At 35.7% G+C, this 24,203-nt stretch overlaps 1 protein-coding gene across 2 annotated transcripts in view; it reads right to left on the reverse strand.

Moving 5' to 3' along the window:
• Positions 1-2,351: 2,351 nt before the first annotated feature.
• Positions 2,352-24,203, reverse strand: part of ANKRD10 (ankyrin repeat domain 10) — a 36,615-nt gene continuing 14,763 nt past the window's right edge. The window contains exons 4-6 of one of the 2 annotated variants that reach the window (XM_083883057.1): positions 10,249-10,484; positions 6,925-7,020; positions 2,352-4,034 (exon numbers count right to left, since the gene is read on the reverse strand). In XM_083883057.1, the coding sequence (XP_083739183.1) occupies positions 3,550-4,034; positions 6,925-7,020; positions 10,249-10,484 (817 nt within the window). In that variant the 3' untranslated portion in view covers positions 2,352-3,549. The remainder of the gene's footprint in view (positions 4,035-6,924; positions 7,021-10,248; positions 10,485-24,203) is intronic. The other variant, XM_083883058.1, reaches the window with a different exon arrangement.

Here is a 24,203-nt window from a genome sequence, read left to right on the forward strand (position 1 = left end):
TGGTTTTGAAAAACAAAATAGGAAAGGAGCTACATTTAGGAGGAATTAGGGCAGAACCATCTGCATCAGCCAGAAAGAAATAAACTGAAATTTCACAGAGAATTGAAAGTCAAAAAAATTATGAGGAAGATGGTGAGAATAACCAGTTAGTGAATTCCGTATGACATTCGCAGTGGTGTTATCAAGGTACATCTGGCAGATGGAAAGAAAACTTTGCTTTTGTACAGCCATTTCCAGAACTAAGGTAAGACAAAGCAACGCCTAAAAAAAAAAAAGTTTGCTTGATGCAAGTCTTGAAAATTCAAGACTTGGACAAAAGGCCCAAGTATGAACAGTCCTACAATACTACTGCCCTTGCCAGGCAAAAACTTGTGACACTAACTCCAGGTGTTTAAAACCCAGCAGCAGTCTCTTCAGGAATTGCAAAGCACAGCTTCATTCAAATAGCTCAGCACTGCTGTCAGCAAAATCTGAGACTTGGTAACTCAGGCCTGAGGAGAGTTTGTGAACTCTGACAGGCTTCTCAAGACTATCTCAGCTGTTCTAGCACAGAAACCCCAGGGAAGTCTTCTGTATTTTAACAGCAAGATATTTAAAAACAAGGCGTCTGCATCACCAATAGTTACATGTATCTGCCCACTGCAGGAGGTTTGGAAGTAGAGGATTTTTAAGGTTGCTTCTAACCCAGGCCATCCTATGATTCTGTGATATGGAAAGACACAGCTGCACCTGGCAGAACTCATTCTGTGTGTGACAATTCTTTACTTACCAGTTCAGCACAGAAGTGCAGCTGGATCTGCTGAGTTCATTACTTTTATAAGTTATTGCTCTTAAGTATCTCAAATTACAAGACAAACTGAAAACCAGAACATTCAAAGTAAGCATGAGAAATTTTTTTTTTTTTTCATTTGTGTGTGGTATGGGCTTCACAACAGCAGCTTCCACTTGGGTGTGTATTCACCAACCTCAACCACGCTGGGATTCTGTGATTCCCTATTTCATGTTTTATTGAAAATTTATGGGATAATTTAAAAGCAAGACTTTAATGGCCTTTGCAGTAAGAAAATATATTGTCTCAGAGTACCTGCAAAACTTCCATCTTCTAATGCTTATCCTTGTTTGATGTTTTAAAATCGATACACCTCAGCTCTTGCCTGAGTCATACTCTCACAGAGTTCTACCTTTGCAACATTAACTATAGACCAAGACACACAGTGCACCTACATCATCTGGCCCTCACTGATGTTCTCCATGGAATCCTATTTTAACAATTGGCTTCAATGGGGCCTGACAACAGATACAGACCTTGAAATCTGTCTATCGACAAGTGGCTGAGCACACAGGCACAGAAGTGCTTTTAAAAATAAAGCTCTAAGTCCTCCCTTCGAATTTGAAGTACAATGTCTTCCAAGGTATTTTTAGGTGAAAATGTGTGAAGAGCAACTTGAATGAAAACCAAATGTACAGAGATTTTAAAAATCTCACCTTACGAAGAGTATAAATCTTATCATGCTAAAATTATGTACTTAACATTACACCCTCATATGCCAACTTAGTTGTACCCAAAGCAAGTTCTCTAGGGATCAGTTTACAGCCATGAAGGTAAGATTGCAGTGCTTATTATGAGCTACCTTGATTTATTTGAAGTACAAGAAAGCATGTGGAACAAACTTGGCAAATACTAAGAAGATCCCCAAACCCAAATGCTACACCAAGTGAGTCACTGTCCCCAGTCAGTACAATGGCAATGGCAGGTGCTCCTCTGGGCACTACACCACCATCTGAAACGGGGCCCAGGTGCAGTTGTCCCAAGCACAAGCAAGCGGTTCATGTGCATGCCAGAGCAGCTCATCTCAGGTGATACTCAGCTTTCACTAATGGTCCTTTTGTTTTTTTGTCTCCAAAAGGCGCAGAGGAGTTTTGCTGGTCTGCAAAAGAACTGATCAATTTTCCTCAGTCCTACCCTCAATCTGAATTCAGTGTGAGCATCTATCTCGTGCCTAGCGAGCTATGTATGTAGTGTGTAAAGGCCATTTCAAACACTGACTTCTGCAATGAGTAGCATTTTGCTTAAAAATGTTTGAATGAGCGGATAAGGTTTTGGTTTTTTTTTAATTTACAGACAGGCAATATTTTAACCCAGTATTTTTTAAGCTGAAGGCTGATGCGACTTGTCATACACCAAATATCCAGTTTGTGTTTCTGTAATTCAATCAAAGACAACTTGTTGGGGTGTTCCATCTGCTTTCATATACTGACAAAAAGAAATTCCACAGCAGCACTGAGAAAGATTATGAGAACTGTGACTTATAAACTATTTCATGTTTTCTCAACTTGCCGCAAAAATAATAACATCTAAACAAAATATTCAGATATGATGTAATACATTTCTTTATTTCTTTTTAAAATCCAATTTGTAAAGGTCCCTTTTTAAACAAAACAAGAACAAAAAAATCAACACAATTCAGAGGGCTTATCTCATTTACCATATTCTTCCCCACTCTTCACTTTTAACACAAGCAGCAACTTATAGCATTAGTGCTCATATAGTGCACTTATATGAATTCTGATTTGTGTATTAAGCATTAAATACAATGTATTTTCCGTGAGCATGACCCAAAGAGTACACGTTACATTTTCAAAGCATATGTTAAAAAAAAGACAATAAATGTATATCCAAGACAGTCAAACTCAAATATTTTGACTTGGCAAATTCTATAACGAGTAACAGCAATTTTTAAACTGTGTACAAAGCAGAACAGTGCCAACATGCCTCCAATCTGTGAGCTATGGTAAAACATCAAGCACACATACAAAGGAGAGAAGCCAAAGAAACCCACCACGGAGCTAACCTGAGGCACACCCAACTGCGACCGAACAAAGGCAGCCCACTTTCCCACTCTGTAATGCAAAGAGCCCAACAACAACAAAAAGCACTTCTACGCTACAGAAAGTGAAACTTCTTCCAATTTTGTCTCCGCATTTTTAAACAACTTGCTGGAAAAATTTAAAGATGAACATCTAATTATACCAAACAAATGTACAAACTATAAAGTCAGAGAAGCTCCAGAAGACTGCCACTTTCAACCTTGCATAGTGAGAGCTGGCATTGATATTGCTACCATAGCTTCAGCAGAAGATACGGAAAAGAAAAATCTTTACCTCTAGGTGATGCACATACGTAACATTTTCTTCACAAAATTCAGTTAAACATTGTTTTAATAAAAGGGAAAACAGCTCTAAAAAGGGAAAGATAGTGTTAACAAGCTTAGAAAAAAATACAAAACCAGAACATTCCATAATAAAAAAATTAAAACAATTAACATTCCATCATGACAGCACCTATTTTATCACTAAATAAGCCCCATACATGCAACAAACTACAACTATTGTATAAGGCCGTCAAATCAAAGGTTTACCTTTCATATAAACAAATTGTAAAAATAGCAACAAGTTGCGACCTTCAAATTTAATGCTATGTGAGGGTTCTGTCCCCCCAGTTTCATTTGGTAGCAATTTCAATATGCATTTGATATAAATGTCATCCATCTAGGAACCGTGGTACAAATACATCGTGCCTAGGACAGTATTGTCGTATCTCTGTTCGACCTTGACAGAATTGGAATGCTCAACAACGCTACTGAGTTCAGGGATGCTCTCAGCAGTATCCCCAAAACCATGATAGTGTCCATAGTGCAAAGTGTCTCCAGGGTCTTCCACCCACGAGGGCCGGTTAGAAACACAGCTACTCGGGCTTCCATTCAGGTGGAGAGATCCACACATATCGGTGGAATTACTCATGGCTTTTTCCGGTTCCTCGGTGCCGTTACTGGTGTGAACTCGATGCCTACTGGGAGAAGTGACTCCGGGAATGACTCCGTTAGGTGTTAATGCTAAGCACTCCTCACGCCTGGCATCCATCCCACCGAGCTGTTGTGCGGCGGTGAAATCCAAATGTCCATTGATGGCACATCCATTTGTCAGTGCATTCAATATGGAGCTACTGCTATTCATATCTGCATTAAGAAATACACCTGTCACCAACAATTAAGAATAAATCGAAATACAACAAAATGTCTCCACTATACTTCACTTACTTAAAAATGCTTCCATACACAGCTTTGAAAATAAATCTATCCTTTCTTTATAACAATGTAGGTAGTTCCAAGTAATGAGATCTGACCAGTAAGTTTGTGGCATGGATTCTTATGTTGAAAATGCGACTATCTATACACATTTGTTTTGAAAATATGTCTATATTAATCTTTGCAAAGACAATGGGAACTTCTCAGATTTTTTTTTTTTTTTTTTGCATTTCACTGTATGAAATAAGTGCAGCAGACAACATTCTGGGCAGTGTTTTCAAGGGTGGAATTAAAGTGATCTTTCCACCCTAACAGTAATGCCATCTTGGGATAGAAGATCATGTACATACAAGAACTGAGTATCTGTGAGAGGGTGAAGGGTGGTTTTTTTCCCATTTTTCAGCTGTAATTTAACTGTGGCTTTTTTTTTCTTTTTAGTTGTAACTCTCACAGTACAATAAGCACTGAAGTAAGTCAAATAAAGAAATGTTATGTTGGGGTGCTAATATAAAATGTTTTGAAGTTCCTTTATTCAGAAAGTACTTCAATGTACCTAGCAGCTTGCTAGATAACATACTGGGCAGGTTTATATTTAATGCTACATTTATAATAGCATGTGTACAATCCACACGCAGAATACCACACAATAGCAACAGCAGAGTGCACAGAAGACTAAAAAATGGTAGTAGGAAACAAAATTCTAAAAGCGTGCATGCAAAAATCACTGACAACTGTTTTGAAGCAATTTCCCCTTTGAAGTTAGTAATTAGTAAAACAGGTTTTGATTTCCACGAACAGATTCCATCAGTTTGTCTGAAATGCATGTTTTTGCAGTGGTACTCAGAAGTACTAGCACAAAAAATGCATGATATATTCTGCCTTCAAAATATAATTTTTGTCTATATTGGTAAAGATGAGCAAGGCAAACATAGCAACTACAGAGTTACGTGGTGACATTTAAAGATTTTACATTCTGCGATTATCCTTGGATACATGCACATATGTTTATGTCTCCATGAACGCATAAACTCATGTGCAAAACAGGATTGCATTTACTGCGTGTATGCAAATTAATTCAGTTAATTTAGTCTGTTGGCAACTTCCCACATTTGTAAAACACTGGGTTCCCATTTAAGTGACACATAATGAGTACCACTGTCTGACAAGAAAAATCTGGAGTTTTGGTTCTCTCTGTTTTTTGCACAGCAATTATTTGAAGTATGAATTACAACACTGATACTTCACAGACACCAGTATGTTACACAAGAAATGTGTCCAATTTGTAACTCCCTGGAGGTACTAACTGGAGTTTCCCAGTTTCCCATTTAGTCCCTACATCAGTTAAAATAACCACATCAGCCAAACTCACTAACCATGAATTCTCATTAAAAGTGGAAAAAAAAACCCCACAAACCCATCAAGACATCAAAGTTAATACTTCAGTGATGAAAACGCACAGAAGGAGTTTCATATAGTGTTTATTAACTGAAAAGTGCAAAATTTTAACTGTTTAAAAATAAACCATTATAGGCTCGTTTTGCCAAATCAAACTTAATAAATCTGGCACTTCTATTATTTAATATGCAAAAGTAGGTGATGAATAGTTCTAGTGATAATTATAGAATGTTATTATTGGTTAAAAATGAGCACTTATAGTAGTACAGTAATAGAGTATATTTATGAAAGAAAATAATTTTTCCATAAATAAGAACACTTAGTAATTATCACTGGAAAATATCATAATCTACTTTTAAACTATTGACTGTATATATGTATATATACTTATTCATAATATATTAAAATATCTATTATTTATCATTCCCTTTGTTGAACTGGATCTATGGTACAAAGCATAAACATATTTTTGGCAGAAAAAAAAAATAAATAGGAAATTAATTTCTGAATGTAATAATGCACTATTGTAGTAACTCCGCACCTTAACCTACAAAGTGCAAAAAAGGCTGACCCAAGGCAGTTTTAATCAAACTCTATACACATCCTGCTACCAAAAGCATCTTGATTAAGCAGCCCTTAAAAAATCTAAAGCATTAATATTGACCAATCCTAGTAACATTTTGACTGTTTCATGACAACTGGTACAAAACACAAGATCTGTTTGCCCAGGTACACTAGTTCCAAATAGTAGATTGAAACTATGATGTCTGGTCTTCTATTTACATGAAAACCTCACAGCAGGATCCTGCACTTATGTCATTCTGTCTGAGCAAGTTCTGAACACAGGGTGTATGTCTAGACTATTCTCTATAGTATTTATTGTACTATTTTGAATATAGTTTTGTCACAACATGTTATCTTCAGAGCTAGGCTATGTTTCCCTATCAAGTCTTCTTACTATCTACTCAATCAAAATTAAACAAATAATTTAACTTATTTCTGAATTTCCTTTAACTCAAAATTATAGCAACTAGAAGCAAGGCACAATGTAATACAAGCCTCAGGTTAAAAGTAAAACAGCCATTGTGGACTTCTGTTTACCTGAAATATTAAGAAATTACTAATAAACCTTCTCTTTCACCATTACAATACATTGCATGAAACAGCTAATTTTCGATACCTACTAAACCCCCAATATAATGGGTGTTACAGCAATACAATAGTTTTCAAGACTCCAGACAACAATGTGCAAAAATAAAGGACTAAGTTTTATACTTAAATTAAAAATAAAATGCATATTGATTCTTGCAACGACAAGGAGTTTGCATTGCAGAAACAGTGTATATTTCAATTTCTTTTGGTCCAACAGAAGTACTCTCCTGTTGTTTGGTGTCTTCAACCATTTGAATGTTGTTGTAGTTAACAGGAAACTGTCCACTCCCACCTGATACAACAGCAAACTCTCTATCAACGTGCATATTGTCAGCATCATCCTCAGCTCCTCCATTCATCATTGGTATTAAGCCGTCAAAGCTGTAAGCTGACAAAGAAAGTTGTATTTAGTCATTATTGCCCACTTGAAAACTCAGCCAACAAAAAGATAAGTACTTTTATTATTAAAGCAAAACAGAGAATTTCCAGGGTACCTATTAGATTTTGCACCTACATATTAGTTACTACTCTGATGTACAAAAAGTTGAATGAAGAGAAATTCAAATTACTCATACTTCACTACTACTTCCTGTACCTACCCAGGGCACTGCTCCACTACTACCCCAGCAGGCCCTGCCCTGCTCTCACACTGACATTGTACACGCACTGCACACATCCTTAGTATTACGTTATAAATGCCTGTTTTGGCAGACTGCAATTCAGCTCCCATTACCTTGGGCACAACCAAAATTTTCATAAACTACTAATTTTTAAAGAACTTTAAGTCCTCACCAAGGGCTTAAATGATGTCAGGGCCCCTGGATCAGCAGGCTTCAAACTACCCTAAATCAGGAAGGAAAAGACTTTCTTCTTTAGTTATCTAGAAGAGTATGTAAGTGCACTTTCATGTTGGCCAGTTTCAGGGTCCAGTTCCAGGAATGCTCTCCATCACACCTCAAAAAAACCACCCAAAGCACCCAAAGTGCTGAGGCTCGTGACACTGAGGCACTGGTTGGAAGCAGCACACGTCAGAGCACAAGTCAACCTGCTGAGGGCTGGACTAGAGGGGCCAGGATTACAACTGACACAAATACAGCTGTGTGACCAGCTGGCCCAGTATGCGTCATCATCTTTGAACATGTGAACCATCCTCTGCTCACCTTCCCTTGAAGGAGGATGAAATTTCTGGACCTGATTTCAGAAAAATGGACATAAAATCTGGTTTATGTTTCTAAGTCAAAATTAAAAACATTTGGCATATATTCTGAAAGTGGTCACCAATTTACTTCTGTTAATTATACTTGAGTTATTATTTTCTATCACAGTGTATCGTGTATCAGTGTTGCCTAATTTTGAGGTTTAAAGCTTTTTTTAATACTATGCACCTGTTAGCAGATACACCTGTGTACATATAAAAAAAAACAAGTAAAGCCGATTCCACTGCCCCGTTTAGTTATTCCAGGCCAAAGCACACTTTAAACATTTATTGTGGCGGTGACCAGTGCGAGCAGCAATTTATCTTCTCTCAACTCTAGTGCTTACAGGTTCTTGTAAGGGACATATGTTGTTGCAGCAAGTAGTTTCAAAGCAGTGACTGTTCTGATTTGGGGTATGGCCACCAAAACCTGACTTTTCCCTGCAAATACAGGTTGGCTTCACTCTCTGAACATCTGGAATTCCTGTATAAATAGTCTTTAAAGGACAACAGACTAGTGTGGTTTTAGTAAGGATTTAAAATTAACAGAAAATTTGGCTTGTTCTGTGAAAAGGCCACCTAACCACAAAGATGTACTGGTAACTCATTACTCAGCTCTGTTTACCAAAACACCTCAGGAACAGTGACTCATTCCCAGTGTAAGAGACTTTTTACATCAATGCAATAGTTACTACTGATGCTGATGTCTTTAAGGGCAAACATGTCAGACTAGAAACTGCAGCTTCCACAGATGAGATGAATCTCTTAGTTACTCCAAAAAACTTCACGCAAAAGCAGCAGAGCTTTTGCATGTTTGTGAAGGTCTTAAAAAGTCATACTGTTACCAACTTAAAAAATTACCTACTCCAATTGCTTTTACATTTCTGTAATTGCTCAGGAGCACTACTCAGTCACTTCAAGCACTGTCTGTTTTTTTGCTCAATCTAACTTAGGACAAACTGGACCAACTCTGTACAGTGAAGGGTAATGCAGATATGGCACCACTCCCCCAGATTGTGTGGAAATACTACCTACTGACTAGCTTGGAGCACATTCTGAAAGACAGCTGCTTAGAGATGGAGCAGCTCTTCAAAATGCAAGATAATGCAGTGCCTCCTGGTAGCAGATCAATGGACTGAAAACACCTTTCTGCAGCTGTTACGGACACTTGCGTACTGGGCAAGTTTTCTTATTCTATGTAGCTACTTAGGAAAAATTTATTCCTGAAGTCTTGCATTTAATTGCACAGGGACCCTTCTCTATAATGAAATTTACAATTTAGACCAGCTACATGAAGCAACATATCCTGTTTATGACTGGCAATGGAGTACCCAGTTAAAGTCTCTGATCCTGGTATAGGTGAGGTGGTGTTTAGATACCAAGTAGTGAACAAATAGTAGTGTTGATATTGATGTGATTTATGTTGCCTATGTCATATTTAGAAACATGGTTTAGGTATCAATTTCTCCCTTGCTATGTGGAATTAAGCACTGTTTAAGCCCATCCTATTCAGCTCACTGAAAGTCCCTTATGTTAGCACATCAACTTCAATGGAATGAAGTGTCAATGAAGACCTATGAAGCCTCTTTCCTGTTGCTGAAGAAAAGCATCCTTTAGCATCATCCGGAAAAAGGAGGTTTGAGTGCAGAACTAATCCCTTGGTTTTAGTAGCAATTTAGTGGGATGACCAATAAAAAGGAAGAAGATAATTCTCCTCAACCATGTTACTCACGGTATTTCTAAATAATATTTCTAAAAAAAGATTTCTACACAGAGCTTACAAAAAGTATCTTTAGGTTGTACTATTCCATCACTGCTGGCAAAGCAGCAGTACTCTCAACATACAAGGCTGGATAGGAAACTTTAAGGTTCATTCTGGTCTCACATCCTTGTGTAAGACAGCAGTTCCCCTTGGAAAATAATCCTAAAAACTTAGGGTATGCTAATTTACAGACATAACCCCTCTTGATTTGGGAAACTCTTCGGCATTCAATTTCTTCTATCCACCTTACATAGCAGTTTCTGAACTGTGAATTAACCCCTGAATGGAAAATTACCATCAGAACATCCAGGCATCTCTGTGAAACAATGTTACACTACTTGGCCCTCGCGAAGCTGAAGAAACTGAGGAAGGAGTAGAAGCTAATTTCAGCTCCTACCCCTCTGCATAATTACTCTCAGCATCATGCAGCTTTAGCACTCTTGGAAATAGAAATTTCTGAACATGCCAAGATGATGACAGGGAGAACTGGGATCTTGCAGAATGGAGTAATTGTATTAATCTGCTCCTTATATTAACATGTAATTTAGATATGTGAGTTTGTCAATAATACTCAACATCCACTCCAAAAGACTTTAAAATGTTTATTTTCCTTTCTCAGCAAGAGTATCAACCAATCCCTTTTACCTCTGGGGTCTCACCTTCTGTTCTAGCCTTCTTTACTCCAGCAGACTCGGTATCTTCAAAGGATCTCTTTCGACTTGTCCCACCACTGAATGGATTGGGACCTGCATTCTGATGAACCCCATTTAAGGTGCCATTGCTATAGAAACGATTCAGGTGACAGTTCTGGAGGTTCAAGAGAAACTGGGCACATTCTTGGAAGCCCTGGGTATGTGCAAGGTCTGCTGCTGTCAGGCCACTGGCATTTCTCAAGCTGTACAATACAAAGAAACTGGATTACACTCATTCATCAGGCTAGCTGGCTGCTGCTGCTGCCCTTACTGACTATCTATCTGCTGGTGATGAGAGAAAACATACACTTAGCAAATTTTCCATTAAGAAATTAGTTATCAATCTTAGTTTAATAACTATCTTAACTGTTTGCACATATATCTCACTTCTAAGCAAAATTTGGGAGACAATACACTTTTAAATAAAATCAATATACTATGTGCCTTAAACCATCTTCCTATTTAAACTTCTCAAAATGCTTTATTCTAAAACAGTCTGAAGTAGCTGATCTTTACATAAACTTCAGACTAATTGAAGTGTTGAATTTTACCATCTTCTGCAGTTTATTCTGCAATCTATTGCTTTAACTTGAGCAAAAGATGAAATACTCAAAACAAACTTAACATGACTTGGCAATTGTCCATGGCATTCTGGTTTCTAAAGTAACAACAACATCACTATTTTTCCTGACAACAAAATATATACATATATAGTAAAAGATAGACAGAGAAAGATGCTATATTTAGTTATGCTTTGCTTATACTTTCGTTTCTGGTTTGTTTCTCATTTCAAAGTGTGTGACATCATAAGTACTGGGACTTGCTTTGGTAATTTCAACCAAAACTTTTCTGTGCACAAGAGAATGGCAGTAGATTTTGCATATTCTAATGCATCAAGGAGGTTAGGAATGAAATCAGGAAGGATATGTAGAGATGTAGAGGTCTAATTTGAAAAAGTGCTGTATCACATGCATTTACACAAACACGCAGGATGTCTTGTGCTTAGCAATTTAGGCTAACTTCATCAGGAAGAGCACAAAAGCAGAGACAAGAAGGCCAGGAATGACAAAACTAGATAATGATGTAAAAGATGACAATTAATCTTTCCTAATATTTTTCCAGACAGATGTAACTAGTCAGAAAAATGGAATTTTTGTTTCTTGGCTTCAGTCATTTAAACAAGTCCATTACTTAAAAATCCAGAAACAGACCAGCTAACAGAATAAGAATTCAGAAGATTAACAGACCACCCGATTGTCTTGAAACTCCAGCTCATGAGAAGAATTTAAAGACCAAGGCCCAGATTTGTTTCCATCACTGTAACTTATTCGCTACAAGAAAACCTTTAGAAACTGACTATTATAGCAAGACTTTTTCCATAAATGGATAAGCCAAAATACAACAGAATCACAAAACCCATAACCTAAACCAGAGTTAACTTAATTCCATACTACACTATTCTAAGTCATTATTTACTTCGACTACTAGAGAAAATCCATTGAACAGCAGGCAAGAGTGCTCTAGAAAGTAAGACTTCAGAATACTGAAAAACCTAGTTAGTCAAAAGAAATGAAACTTCAAGGTGGTATCAGTTTTGAATACTTACAGGAGAGCTGCAAAGAGAATATTCTGTTCTGTGCATTAGTGTAGGCAATACATGATTAATATGAACAAAGGATAATTAAAGCTAGTATCAGGAGAAAGTTTTAAAGGTTGATGAATCTTGAGAAGGGTCTCCCTCCTCATTTTAAGAGCTGCCTATGATATCAGAAATTCTACCATCAATCCTTTCCCCTGCTGAACTAGATGACCCATTGAAGCTGCTGCTAAGCAACACTTGACACTCCTTTAGTAATTCTGATTTACTTGCGCAGCATAAGGATGTAGAACAATGAAACTACAGCATAGGAAACAGAAATCTTAACAGATCTGTTCTGCTCAAGAAGAAAAGCTCAGTTCTCCAATACCTTTCCTAAATTTGTGAGCCCCAAAAGAACAGTAAAAGAAACCTAAGCAAGAGCAAAATAAAGTTATGCAAAGATAAAAATGACAAAACCAATATGTCTAAGATCAAAGTGTGTAAAGTTACACAACCAAACCCTGGGAAAGAAAAATTAAATTTTCCAGAAACAAAATAAATAGGAGTTTGCAAAATTTTCAATGTAATGATCTTTGCTATTTAAAGGTCTACCTCTTCCTGAAAAAATTATTCTTAATAGGTAGACAAAGATGTGCTTGTTTTACAGAAATATTCTGGAAGCACTGCATGTATTTTCAAGGGATTCAAGCCTATTGGATTTAACATTCTTGCTTCTGAAGTTTAGAAACACCTCTCTTAAAGGTATGAACCTGAATTTAGCCTATCAAGTTAGTAATGAAAAGGAAAAAAAAAGTTCAATGAAGTAAGAAGATTATAACGAAGAAGATTATAAAGTTCTAGATGACTCTAGAAACTGTTTGAACAAATGCTATGAAAGATAACACAGCTGTAAAGTTCTCTCTGCTCACTTACAGTGGGAACACTAATTTGAGGATCTTTTCTATACTCAGTTGTCCATGATGTTAATCAAAGCCTGATTATTCTTGGACTTTCATATATGTTCAAGTTTCTGTTATACTAGCTTGCATTCCAATATTAACAGCAAGGAGAAAAGGAAAAGCTGACAAATTCTGCAGAAGCCTTCCATCACTTTCTCAGTAACAGGCTAGGAAGATAAAAGACTTACTTCTTTAGCTGATTTTTCTAGCTTTCTCTAGGAGGAAAAAAATCTGTCCATGAGAACACAAAAGGAAGCAAGAGCTAGCTGTGCTATATTAGCCTATCATAACAAAATGCAAGTAATCAAAAAAATATGCTAATGTAAATAGGAACAAAATAGAAAAGAAAATGCTCTTAACAGATATCATGGATTTTTACCAGACTAGAATAGTTAATGTATTTTCAAAATAATTTAGAAATATTGTCAATTACTGTAAGGATTCTGAGTCTGTAACAGAAAAACAGTCTAATACACTCCTTCCAGAAACCCTGAAGTACTTGAATGCATTAAAAAGCTCGGACAGCTACTAGACCATTCTTTAAAAGTGTAAATCTAAACTCAGAGCGGAATCATCCTGTTACAGCTGTAATTACAAGAAACTTGGAACACATCTAAATACTAAATCGACTGCCCATGTCTGACAGTGAAGTGTCTGCCTCAGCTTATCCCAGGAGCTAAGAATTTAAGTGTCATTACTGTAGACAGACTAGATTATAGATGAAAATAGAAATGGCTCACTGTCCCAACCACACAAAAGAGGAGATCAACCTCTTATGTGCAATCCCTATTGTCAGCCCTCGGTTATGAACTGCAATTATATGTAAACTGACTATCAAGTGAAAAGGAGGAGGAACGGTATGTGATTTATTTGGCTACAAAGTGTAGTAGCCATGTGACATGAAATGCATGGCTAAAAAAATGGAAGAAGAATGAACAAGCAGAAAACTCAGAGATAATCACTATATTCAAATAAAGTTACAGCTATTTCAGTTATTAAATGTCCCTTGAAAGGTACTTCATTTACCCTAGCTGCTAACATAAGGAAAAGGATTGGTAAAGGATATTGTAACTGAAAGTAACTTCAAGACCTGCGCTGTGAAAGAAAAACACTGGGAAAAAAAGTAAACCAGTGGACAACATGGACAGAATATCTAACTGTCATGGGTCTTGAAAAAAAAAAATCTTTTTCACCCATTCTCCACTTCTTCGAGTATGTAAAAAAATCCCTTTGGTACCAGCTTTGATCTTTTATCCTGAACACCTTGAAATACTAGAAGTTCCAAGAAGCTCAGAACACACTGAAACTAAATCTTCAGGTAAACTGTCCTTTTGTTACTGCTAATGATACAGCGGATATGACAGGTCTGTTTCTGCAACTGCATTACTCAGAATTAAAAGAAGAATATGGAAATTTCTAGCAGGTTTTACATTTTGCTTTTTAGGGGTTTGTGTTGTCATTGGCTTATAGAAAAACTCTTTAAGTTCAGCATATTTGTCACAAAACAAAGACAAGCTTATGTTTCTTTTCAAGTGTTGTCTCTAGGCTAGGCTTCTAGCTGAAACAAGACAAATAGCAGGTTACAAATACTGCATTTTTCCAATGAATTCATTATCAAGGAAGAAGTCAGCAGCAAGGAAGATGTGGAAGGATGGAAGGAAGACGTAAGAACATCCAAGTAAGTCTTGAAAAGTGATGTGTTTTATGTTTAGTCAGCCTTTATTTAACAGTATGCATTGACTTGGTGCAGAATTTTCTAAAGGCTGGCCTAGTTACAGTCAAATCAGAGAGCAGGACTCCAAAAACTTAAATCCTTCTCTCTCTAGTAAAAAAGAAAAAAATCAAAAACTAAAGACAACTCTGAAGGTCAGTCTAGCTATGGGAACAGTTGGAAAAACTGAAGAAAGGACACTAAAACAAAAGCTCTGAAATTATTATTCCTTTTTTTGGCACCTGCTCCAGACAGGAACATGATGGCATGAACTGACAAACAGGATAAAAATTCCTTACTTAACATTGCCCAGGGCTAAAGGCAGTAGTCAGAAAGTCAATTCACTCCATGTTTAGAAAACACATATCTTGCATCCTTTCCAAGGCAATTCAAGTATTTGAAAAATGACTGAGTCCTCTTCAAGTTTTTTCACTTAGCAGCAATTTTTTGCAATATACTTTATTCACTTGTTTTCATGTAATTCTTATTACCAGAAACAAATTAAAATCATGAAGCATGGTATTATTTACTCTCAGCCTTCTTGTAGGCTAAAATCCAGGAGCTGGGAATAAAAACACCTTGTTTTCTTCAAACTACAGAAGATGCTAACTCCAATGCAAAAGAAGAAAGCCAAATGTAAGGAAGGATGCATTTTCATATAAGGTTATTCTAAATAGAAAAAAAATCCATGAGAAAAGACAGTGAAAGTCTGAATATGGATGAGTAGGTGATCTTGAAGTTTCTTGACATATGACACTTGCATTGTTCTGTAGTGACAGGTGTTTTATAAACAAACTCAAAATGCACACTGATATTTTGAGTTAACGCTCTGATTTTGGCATATGCATTTATTCACAGACCTATAGTGCTAAAAACAACACTGTTGTAACATGTTTTTCTTCTTCCATCAAGTGATGTCCACAGGCAGTCTTCAAAACTGACTCATCTTGGCATGAAGAGGACTTTTTTTGGTATCCATTTTTCTCCCTCTGGGTTGACATCGTCTGAACTCCCATTCTAAATGCCCAGTCCATCTGAGAGTCCTGGTGTCCAATTAAAGCAGCTATAAAGAGGACACTGTGAAGCATGAGTTTAGGTATTTTTTTTCTTCTGAAATGCTTCTTTTCAAAAATGTTGGCTGTGAGTGTAATTCAACTGTTGCTCAAAACCAAGAGACAAGTGCATTATCTGGCCAAACAGGATTGGTGTACAGAAACACTGAAGTTAACTTTCAATTCAGCTTTATTTAGGGGGAAATTTTTATTATTTCAATCTAATTTAAGAAGTTTACTAAAGGCAGGAAAAAAAACTGAGGCAAGCTTTTAAAAAATATTCCAGATGCTTCCACTATGGGTAAACCATATAAAGTAAAAAAAAAAAAAAAAACAACAAAACAACTCAAAATTTAGAATTCTTTAAATATGACTTTGTGGCAAGGAGGATTTATTTCAGTGTAACTTACATAATTTGCTCTTTGAAAGATCTGTAGAAAGAAAACAAAGAATTGTGCTTCTCACATTGAATTATAAATGCTATTGAATTTACTTCAAAAAAATTGCTAAGCTGCTTTAACTGTTCACTTTTCATATTCATTGGCAGAACATAACCAAGTATATTTGTCTTTTTAACATAGAAATACACTATCTTCAACTTATAATGTCACATACCTTGAAAAACAAAACAAACATTTGCTGCACAAAAAGTCAACAATAAATATTTTTGAAAATCATATATGTAAAAAAAATCTCCTAAATGTTTAATTTGAAATAGTGATTACAGCACCTAGAGCTTACTGTGTTTTTGTTAATGCCATGCGACAATCTAAGAAAATAAACCACAGTTTTCGTATATCAATGTAATATCTGTTAAAAATTACTGATCTCAACTTATCTATTGTTAGTTTACAAATAAAAATGTAGATAATTGTAAATTAGGGTAAGCAAAGCATGCAAATCTATAGATTCTATATCTGAATTCCTAGATTAGCATTAAAACCAATCACCGCAACAAATACCTCAACAGTATGCCTTGTGTGCAGAAAGGAAGCGATACTGAACATTCAATGCCACAACTGTAAGGTTTTCGGAGAAGCACCTGTGGCAGTTTCAGCAGTTTCTATATGGAATGCTCCCCCTTTCTAGGATTACTTGAAAAAATCAAGTCAATTCGAATTACGTAGCTGTAAAACATTGACATGTGTAGTTTTTACAGTTTCAGAATCTTCTGTTTGATTTAAACGGGCAATGGTGCATAAACAGGAAACTTATATCATAAGGGATCACATATTTGCAGGCAACATTAAGATTAAAAGTACATTAACATACATGAAGTGCTGTAGCACATTATTCAATATGTAAGCCATTATCATGTGACCACCTTAACAACAAGATACTAAGCCTTTTATGCCTTTAAAAGCATTATAACTTTCACCCTGAAACCAATTTTTCAGTCCTTCACTGAAATTTATATAGAATGGATTAAAGTTACCGGTCAACTCATGGCTTCAAATACTTTAAATTTAGTAGGCTGTATCTCAAAAGAATTAGTAGCTATTCCTATACAAAAATTAGCAGATACAAGGATTAAAACAAAACAAAAGAAGAAAGAGAAAAAAAGATCAGAACACTAAAACGCCCACAGTGAGAAAAATCGTTTCCTATATACACAGTAGTACACTAGTCTAAAATTTCTAAGGCAATATTATTTTAAAATACTAAACTTAAAGTGTTTTGACCCTTTGGTATCCAAATACATTAGTTATAGAATTGTTTCAAACTTTTTTTTTCCACATACCAAGAGAAAAATAATCTTAACTAAACATGTGTCACTGCTGGAGCAGCTATACAAATTAATGCTAAAATTACACATTGGGCATCTACAAAAGCACAAGTTGGTGCCAAGTTTTTATTTCACAACAAAGCATTTGGCAGCTGAAATTATTTTACACTTTTAAAACCAGTGGTGGAGTTCTCATAAACATCATCCAAAATCATAACAATAGGAATATACTGGACAGAAGGACTCTGCTTTGTGAAGCCACTTTCCCCACAGGAAAATCAAGGTTCACTATGAATTATGCAGCTATAATTAGCTCCTAGATACTTCAACTCCTGACTGAGAAAACATTGGCAGAAGAAAGAATTCATTAACCATGGTAGGCAATGTTGCAATTACCACAAACATCACCATCAGCATTTTTTTGTTTCATCCATATTCCCATTTATATGCTTTACACTAAAGACTTCAAGCAGTGCACTTTACTTTAAGTACCTTTTATACAAAATATTCCAATTTCCAAGTAAACTTTTCCCTGAGCAATATAGGCCTGACCTGGCCAACAACAATATTTTTAAATTCATATTTCATTATTTAAGAAGTGACTCCTAAAAACAATTCACAGAGGGAAGGTATGAAAGACTATGGTAACTCTTGAAACAACAGTCTGACTGCCATACAGAGTAGAAGAAAAGACCTTTCCACCTAAAATGAAAGTATTTCCTAGATCACTAGTGAAATTAAATTCCTAATACGCACCTTTATAGTACTGCAGCCTCTTTAAAGACAAAGAGAATGTAAGAGTTACTTAGCCAATTTTATGACAATGAGAACTATCATTGCTGGTGCTTTCACGTTTCTAGAAACAGAGCTAGAATTGCAAATAAAGTTGCTAACAATGAAGAAAGTGTAATGGAAAACTACTGAGGATGGGTTCAGTGCAAACTCTGACTTGAAAAGCTAAAACAAACTTGCAACACAGATTTTTACCAAGATGACTCTAGTAGCAAATAAAATGACATTATTTCTCCTCAACACAACTACTGAAACCCAAAGATAGCTTAGAATTAGAGAAATGGAGGAAGTAAGCTTCTCTCAAATGTGCCAAACTTGAAAAAAAGTTCAAGCTGTTCAGTACAAAAAGCATGGACAGTGAAAGTCTGGAAATAGAACTGAAGTAAAGAGGTATATTAATATTAAGGTATTTTTGTGCCAAAGACAGGGAAAAAATCAAGAATGAACGGACTACAGGTAGGAGATGGTTTCATTATTTTCCCATAATAGGGACACCATCAAACTACACAATTTTTTTTCTTTTCTTTTTTCTGGTATCAAAAATAACTTGATGTGTTCACTCAAGCAGACATAAAATCTTTTGGATTAAGAAACTGCTGAAGTGCATAAAACCATTTTAAATGAGCTTTGTGAAAAAGTTTTTCCAACTTAGATTTTTCTCTCTTCATAAGAAAATTTATTTACACAGAATGAAGCTGAAGAGTAGTATTCCCCTCAAGTTATAATTACCAAAGATCTTCCCTGGTTTGTTAAGCCTCCATGCCATGAGATACATCTTGTAACCAGTAGTGCATGACACATATGAGAAAACTTTTCTGACCAACCTAAAGGTGTTCTGGGCCACACCACAACTACTTGGTGTAGCCTGTCTAGAGGCTACTAGGTACTAGCTGGTCTATGAATAACTTTACTGAAAAGACACAAACCATATCAGCAAACAAAACCCAAATCAACACAGCTGGCTAGAACAGACATTGTGATAAATAATCATCTCATCACCTATCTAGTCAAAAACTATTGCCAGATCAAGCACAGTACCAGATACCACCACTGACACCTGGACTAACCATCAGAACTAGTAAGATTACTATATTTGGGATATAATTGGTTTTTTTTCACTGTATTTAACCCTGGCCAAGCTCCACTTTGTAACACTTTGGTTTCTCCACTTGACTTAACTGTACCCAGGTTTCTGTAGCCAGAATAGCAACAGAATAGCTTGTCTACCAGGAAAAAAAAATCTATCCTAAGGGAAACTGCACACATTAATGTGAACATTAGCCCAATATCTTACGTGAAGGCAGATCAATGCCAACCAAAAAAACCCCCAAACATTCCCTGAGCTATCTGCATATAAGTCTTGTATTCTTTACCCAGCTCTCTTAGACTGAAGGAAAGTCAAGAAACTAGTGCTATAAGGCTTCTGGCTAATGAATAAACTCACCTATCAAGCTCACATGTATCTAGTGAATTTCCTCCTTATGTTTCAGAAAGGTCATAAGTATCACTGCTTTAATGATGGATTCTACTTTATTCATAGAAAGCACAACCTCTCGTATTCTGCACTATTTTCCAACTGATGTCAGTAACCACTGTTGTTATTCCACCCCCAATAAGAATAATCTGCATTCAAACTGAACAGGAATCCAGTGGTATGACTTTGCCTTAGCTTCCTGCAATTATTAGGAATGTCAGTAACCCTGAAAACTACATTTTTCCAGACTGGTTTACTCTAAGACTGAGGCTCTCATTTTTTATCAGTTACCTATGCATATGCATTCTCCTTTGGTATTTCCAAATCTTTTCTTCAGACTAAATCCAAATTACTGCCATACTTTATAATCACAAGCTCCTACAATACCACCTCAAGTACTGCTACAACCATAGCAACCAAACAAGAAACCAAACATGGAATAAATTACCAAGCTTAACTTACAGTTTTTTTTGAAGGAAAATTAGTGTTTCACCACTATGAAATATACATGCCACTTTGAATTTGCCTTTCCATAAGAATTTATATAAAATGAGAAAGGCAGAGTAAATGCTAACGTGTATCCTCTACACTGAAAAATGGTCACTACAAGAATACTACAGCGATGGCCCTTAAAATGCTTGTTAAATACAATTAAACAAGAACTGCCATATATTTTTCCTTAATTATACAGCAATGTCGAATAATGCAACAACAGCAATTAATCCAACAATTTACCTAGTATCTAGAGGCAATCAGGTTCATAAAAAAAGGTGTATGAAGTGGTCTGAATTTGGAAAGTACCAGATTATACAAGCATTAGTATACTAATTAACAGATAAGAACATCTCTGTTGAAAAAGCACCTAAAACCAAATGATCAGTAAGATCGTGAAGCATTACTCTCAACAAGAGGTTATTTTAATGACTGTAGGAAAGCAGGATGTTGTTTCTTCTACACTGAATCTATGCTGTAATACAGCTTCTGAAGTAAAAAAGTGACATAGTTGTGGCACTTTGTAAGTATGTTAACACCAGAAATGGACTGCAGTTCAATATCAAAAGTTTGGTAGTGAAGTTAGCTAGGAAAGAAAAACAAGCTCACAATAAAAACCTGCATGTAGCCCCTTAGATTTTAAGAAATCAAGAAGGTATCTATTAACCGAGACAGGAGATTTCTGAGCCCTGAGACCCTTCAAGAGAACAGACCATGTAAGCTTCTCCTCCAGAGTGAAAGGAACTGAAGGTTTGCATCATGAAGGAATGGTCAACTTCTGTGTTTGCATGAAAACGACACATCACTACTCTTCTGCCTCTTCACTAGAGGTGACTGATCTTCAGAACGTCAAGAAATCTCAGAAGTTCAAATGAGGAGAATAAAAGCTGAGCTTTCACAAGAGTGGTCACATGAAACAGAAATACAAGAATTTCACAAAGGACTAATCCAGCAGAACTAAAAAAGTCATAGTGGACAGACTTCTGTTATGGAAGATGGAGAGCAGCTGTGAAGAAGGAAGATAATAAAATTGCTTTTTAAACAACACAATGCAGTTTGTGACACAAGAGCTTGAAAAGAAGAAATAAAATTAAGTAAGTCCCTGTCAAAGAATGAGAGTAAGGGTCTTGCTGAAAAAACCTAGTATCAGCAACAGGACATCTCTGACATTAAATTTACACGCTCAGATGAATGCCAGAGAGCTTCAACAAGAAAGTGGCTGAAGTGCCTGCCTAAACCAGATCAACATCACCATATGAATGTCATCTGGTGGAAACAGATTACTGTTTATTTATCCCAGCATATAACTTCTACTCAAACCTTGAGATCAGAGTATATTAAAGTAGAAAGGAAATTATCTTTTGGGGGTCTCATAATATTCTCTCATGATATACAACCCAAATTTACCTAAAACTTGAAGATTCCTGGCAGGAAAATAAAAAGCTTTTCTACAATACTATTCAAATATCATGATCAATAAAACCCTTAAGAGCAAGCAAGAACTTCTGTTCAATTGGATGGGTGCATGTCAAGCCACACTCCATTCCACAAGCTACACCTCTCTCTATCCCAGGATAATACAGTGTTTGAAACTTCCCTCTCTGCTCTAAATCAAGACACTAAGGAACATACAACTGCTTAAATGACAGCTGCAGAAGAATTCTTATTCAGAAATAAGTGGACACAATGCATAAGTGCACCACATGCAAATGGACATTGAACAAGTCAGGATAATCAACGCTTGCATCTGCTTCTTTTTGATTCGACAGCATCCTGTGTTTACAGCTGAATTTTGTATTTTTATATATGCTGTGATAAAACTATATAACTACATTAAAACACAGCATTTACATAACAGTGCAAAAGAGCAAAACAAAACATGGCACCAAGAAGGCTTTTCCTCCATAAAGAACTGTGGACACTTGTCTGTCATGATGATAAATAATAGACAATTAACCATACATAAATTGCATCAATATGCCTTTTAGTGAAAATCCAGCAGTAAGTATGGATACTTTAAAAGGTACTATCCACATTAAAAAGTCAGTTACACAGCAAACCTTTTCACTCATATGAGGACATTGTGACCACCTGCTTCCCCCTCTTCAAGGGTCCATGAATACCATAGTTAGTGGAGCAACCATTTTTATGGCTGTAGGACATACTGTGCACAGAATATGCTTCAGCTAAAATGAGAAGGTAAATACCACAAAAAAAATCAAAATATTTTCACTAGGGTGCAATTATTATTTTTTATATTATTAAAAATTTACACAGGAATAGAGACCCAAATTCTCTCTCATCAATTAGGAAAACAATGCAACAGCTTAATGAGATTATAGACTGCAACATCCTGTCTTCCTCTGTAAAAGCAATACACTAACAAACCTGAAATATAGTAAACTAGAAAAATTCAAGTGAGGCTATTTTATTAAAGCTAAAATTCTTACTTTTATCCTTAACTTGACTATTATCAATATTCTTCATCTTCCAATGTAACCAAAGGAGGGAATAAAGTAAAAATGTGGTCAACACTGATAACAAAATTTCCCCAGTCCAAGTTACTTCATTTGAACAGCAGCATCCCAATTATCACTCATTAACAAAAACTACATTTCTTACAATATTACATAACTTGTTTCTAGTGATTGTGTGATAATGAAATCTTAGCATCCCTATTTGCTATAAAAAACTAGGGATGATGGCATTCTGGATGTATATTATAAATATCATGTAACAATAGTATATTTAACTATTTGCAGTCCCAAGGGGTATTTAATCCATCCTTATGAAACCAGACTTCAGTACTGTTAACTATAATAAGAAATACAGAAAAAAATGGATTAGAAGATCTAATCCCAGTAAAAATAGAAAGCACTTTCAGAGCATCTACATTTTCAAGTTTATACAAAAACCAGAAAATCTACATAACCATTAATCAAGGTCAGCTTTCAAAACCAGATGACCCAAAATTAATCAGTGTCAAAAGCATATACATTGATTTGGCCTAATTTAATATACTGAACCTGGAAACTAGATTCTAAGGAAAAAAATCCTCACCCCTATCAGTCAATAGCTAACTCCCTCAGATGACAGGGCCGAGTCCTTATCCTCTACATTATTAAACTTGGGTTGCTCCACAAGCCTTTTGCATTTGCATCCCTGATTTTACCATTTCCATGATAGGACCTGATGTTTAACTACATATAAAACTTGAAACATAGATGGAATTCAAAGTTAGAAAACTGAGAATTCAAATTATTTCCTCTTCACTAAAACTGCTATAAACCTACGCTGTTTTCTACAAATAGCTTTGGTCAAAGACACGTATCACTCATTTCACATTGTTTATGCAGTTCCACAACTTTTCTTTTGTTTGGCTACTTTGTAAAAACCAAAAGATTACATACTAATTGATGATGATAATTAAGGTTTGCTCAATTCCACAGTAAATTTAGTTCCAAGTTTATCTTAAAAATATCCAAAAGTGAGTGAAAAATGGGAAATCATACATTTAAGACTGATTTAATTTGCTTGTCAATAACTGAAACAGCTTATTTTGTTTTTCTATAAAGAAATCTCTACATACAAAGCAATTAGTTCACTACTATTAACTTTAAAGGTAATATATTTCCTGAATACTCTATGACACCACTAAAAGAGTTAAATTTTATGGTAGATTTATCAAGGCAGTATTACAAAAACAGTAAGATGGAAACCAAAGGGTAAAACAAGAAATTAACTACATGATTCTTATTTCACTTACAACTTCAAAGTTTCATAGTGCAGGTTAAAATACAGTAACTAGTTACCATTTAAGATAATAAAGCTAGTTCTAGTTAAAACAAATTGCTAAAGTATTGATATTATTTATAAGCCATAGAGCTTATACTCAACATTTCTAGGTGAAAACTGCATCCATTTTGTCCATGCTGTAAGTTGCAAAAGTTTGTGAGCTTTTCTGAATGTTTTTGGAGTACATAAACCTTTAAAGAAAAAAGTTAACAGGGCAAATACACAATACACTAACAAACAGTAATAAACTAATGGTGAAGTGTGTGAATTATTGCTTTACATATAATGTTGCTTTTGCATTGTTTTCTATATTTATTCACCAGTGCAAGGTGTAGACTTCTT

This window comes from Zosterops lateralis (assembly GCF_965231275.1).
Source record: "Zosterops lateralis genome assembly, chromosome: 2".
Taxonomy (NCBI): Eukaryota; Metazoa; Chordata; class Aves; order Passeriformes; family Zosteropidae; genus Zosterops; species Zosterops lateralis.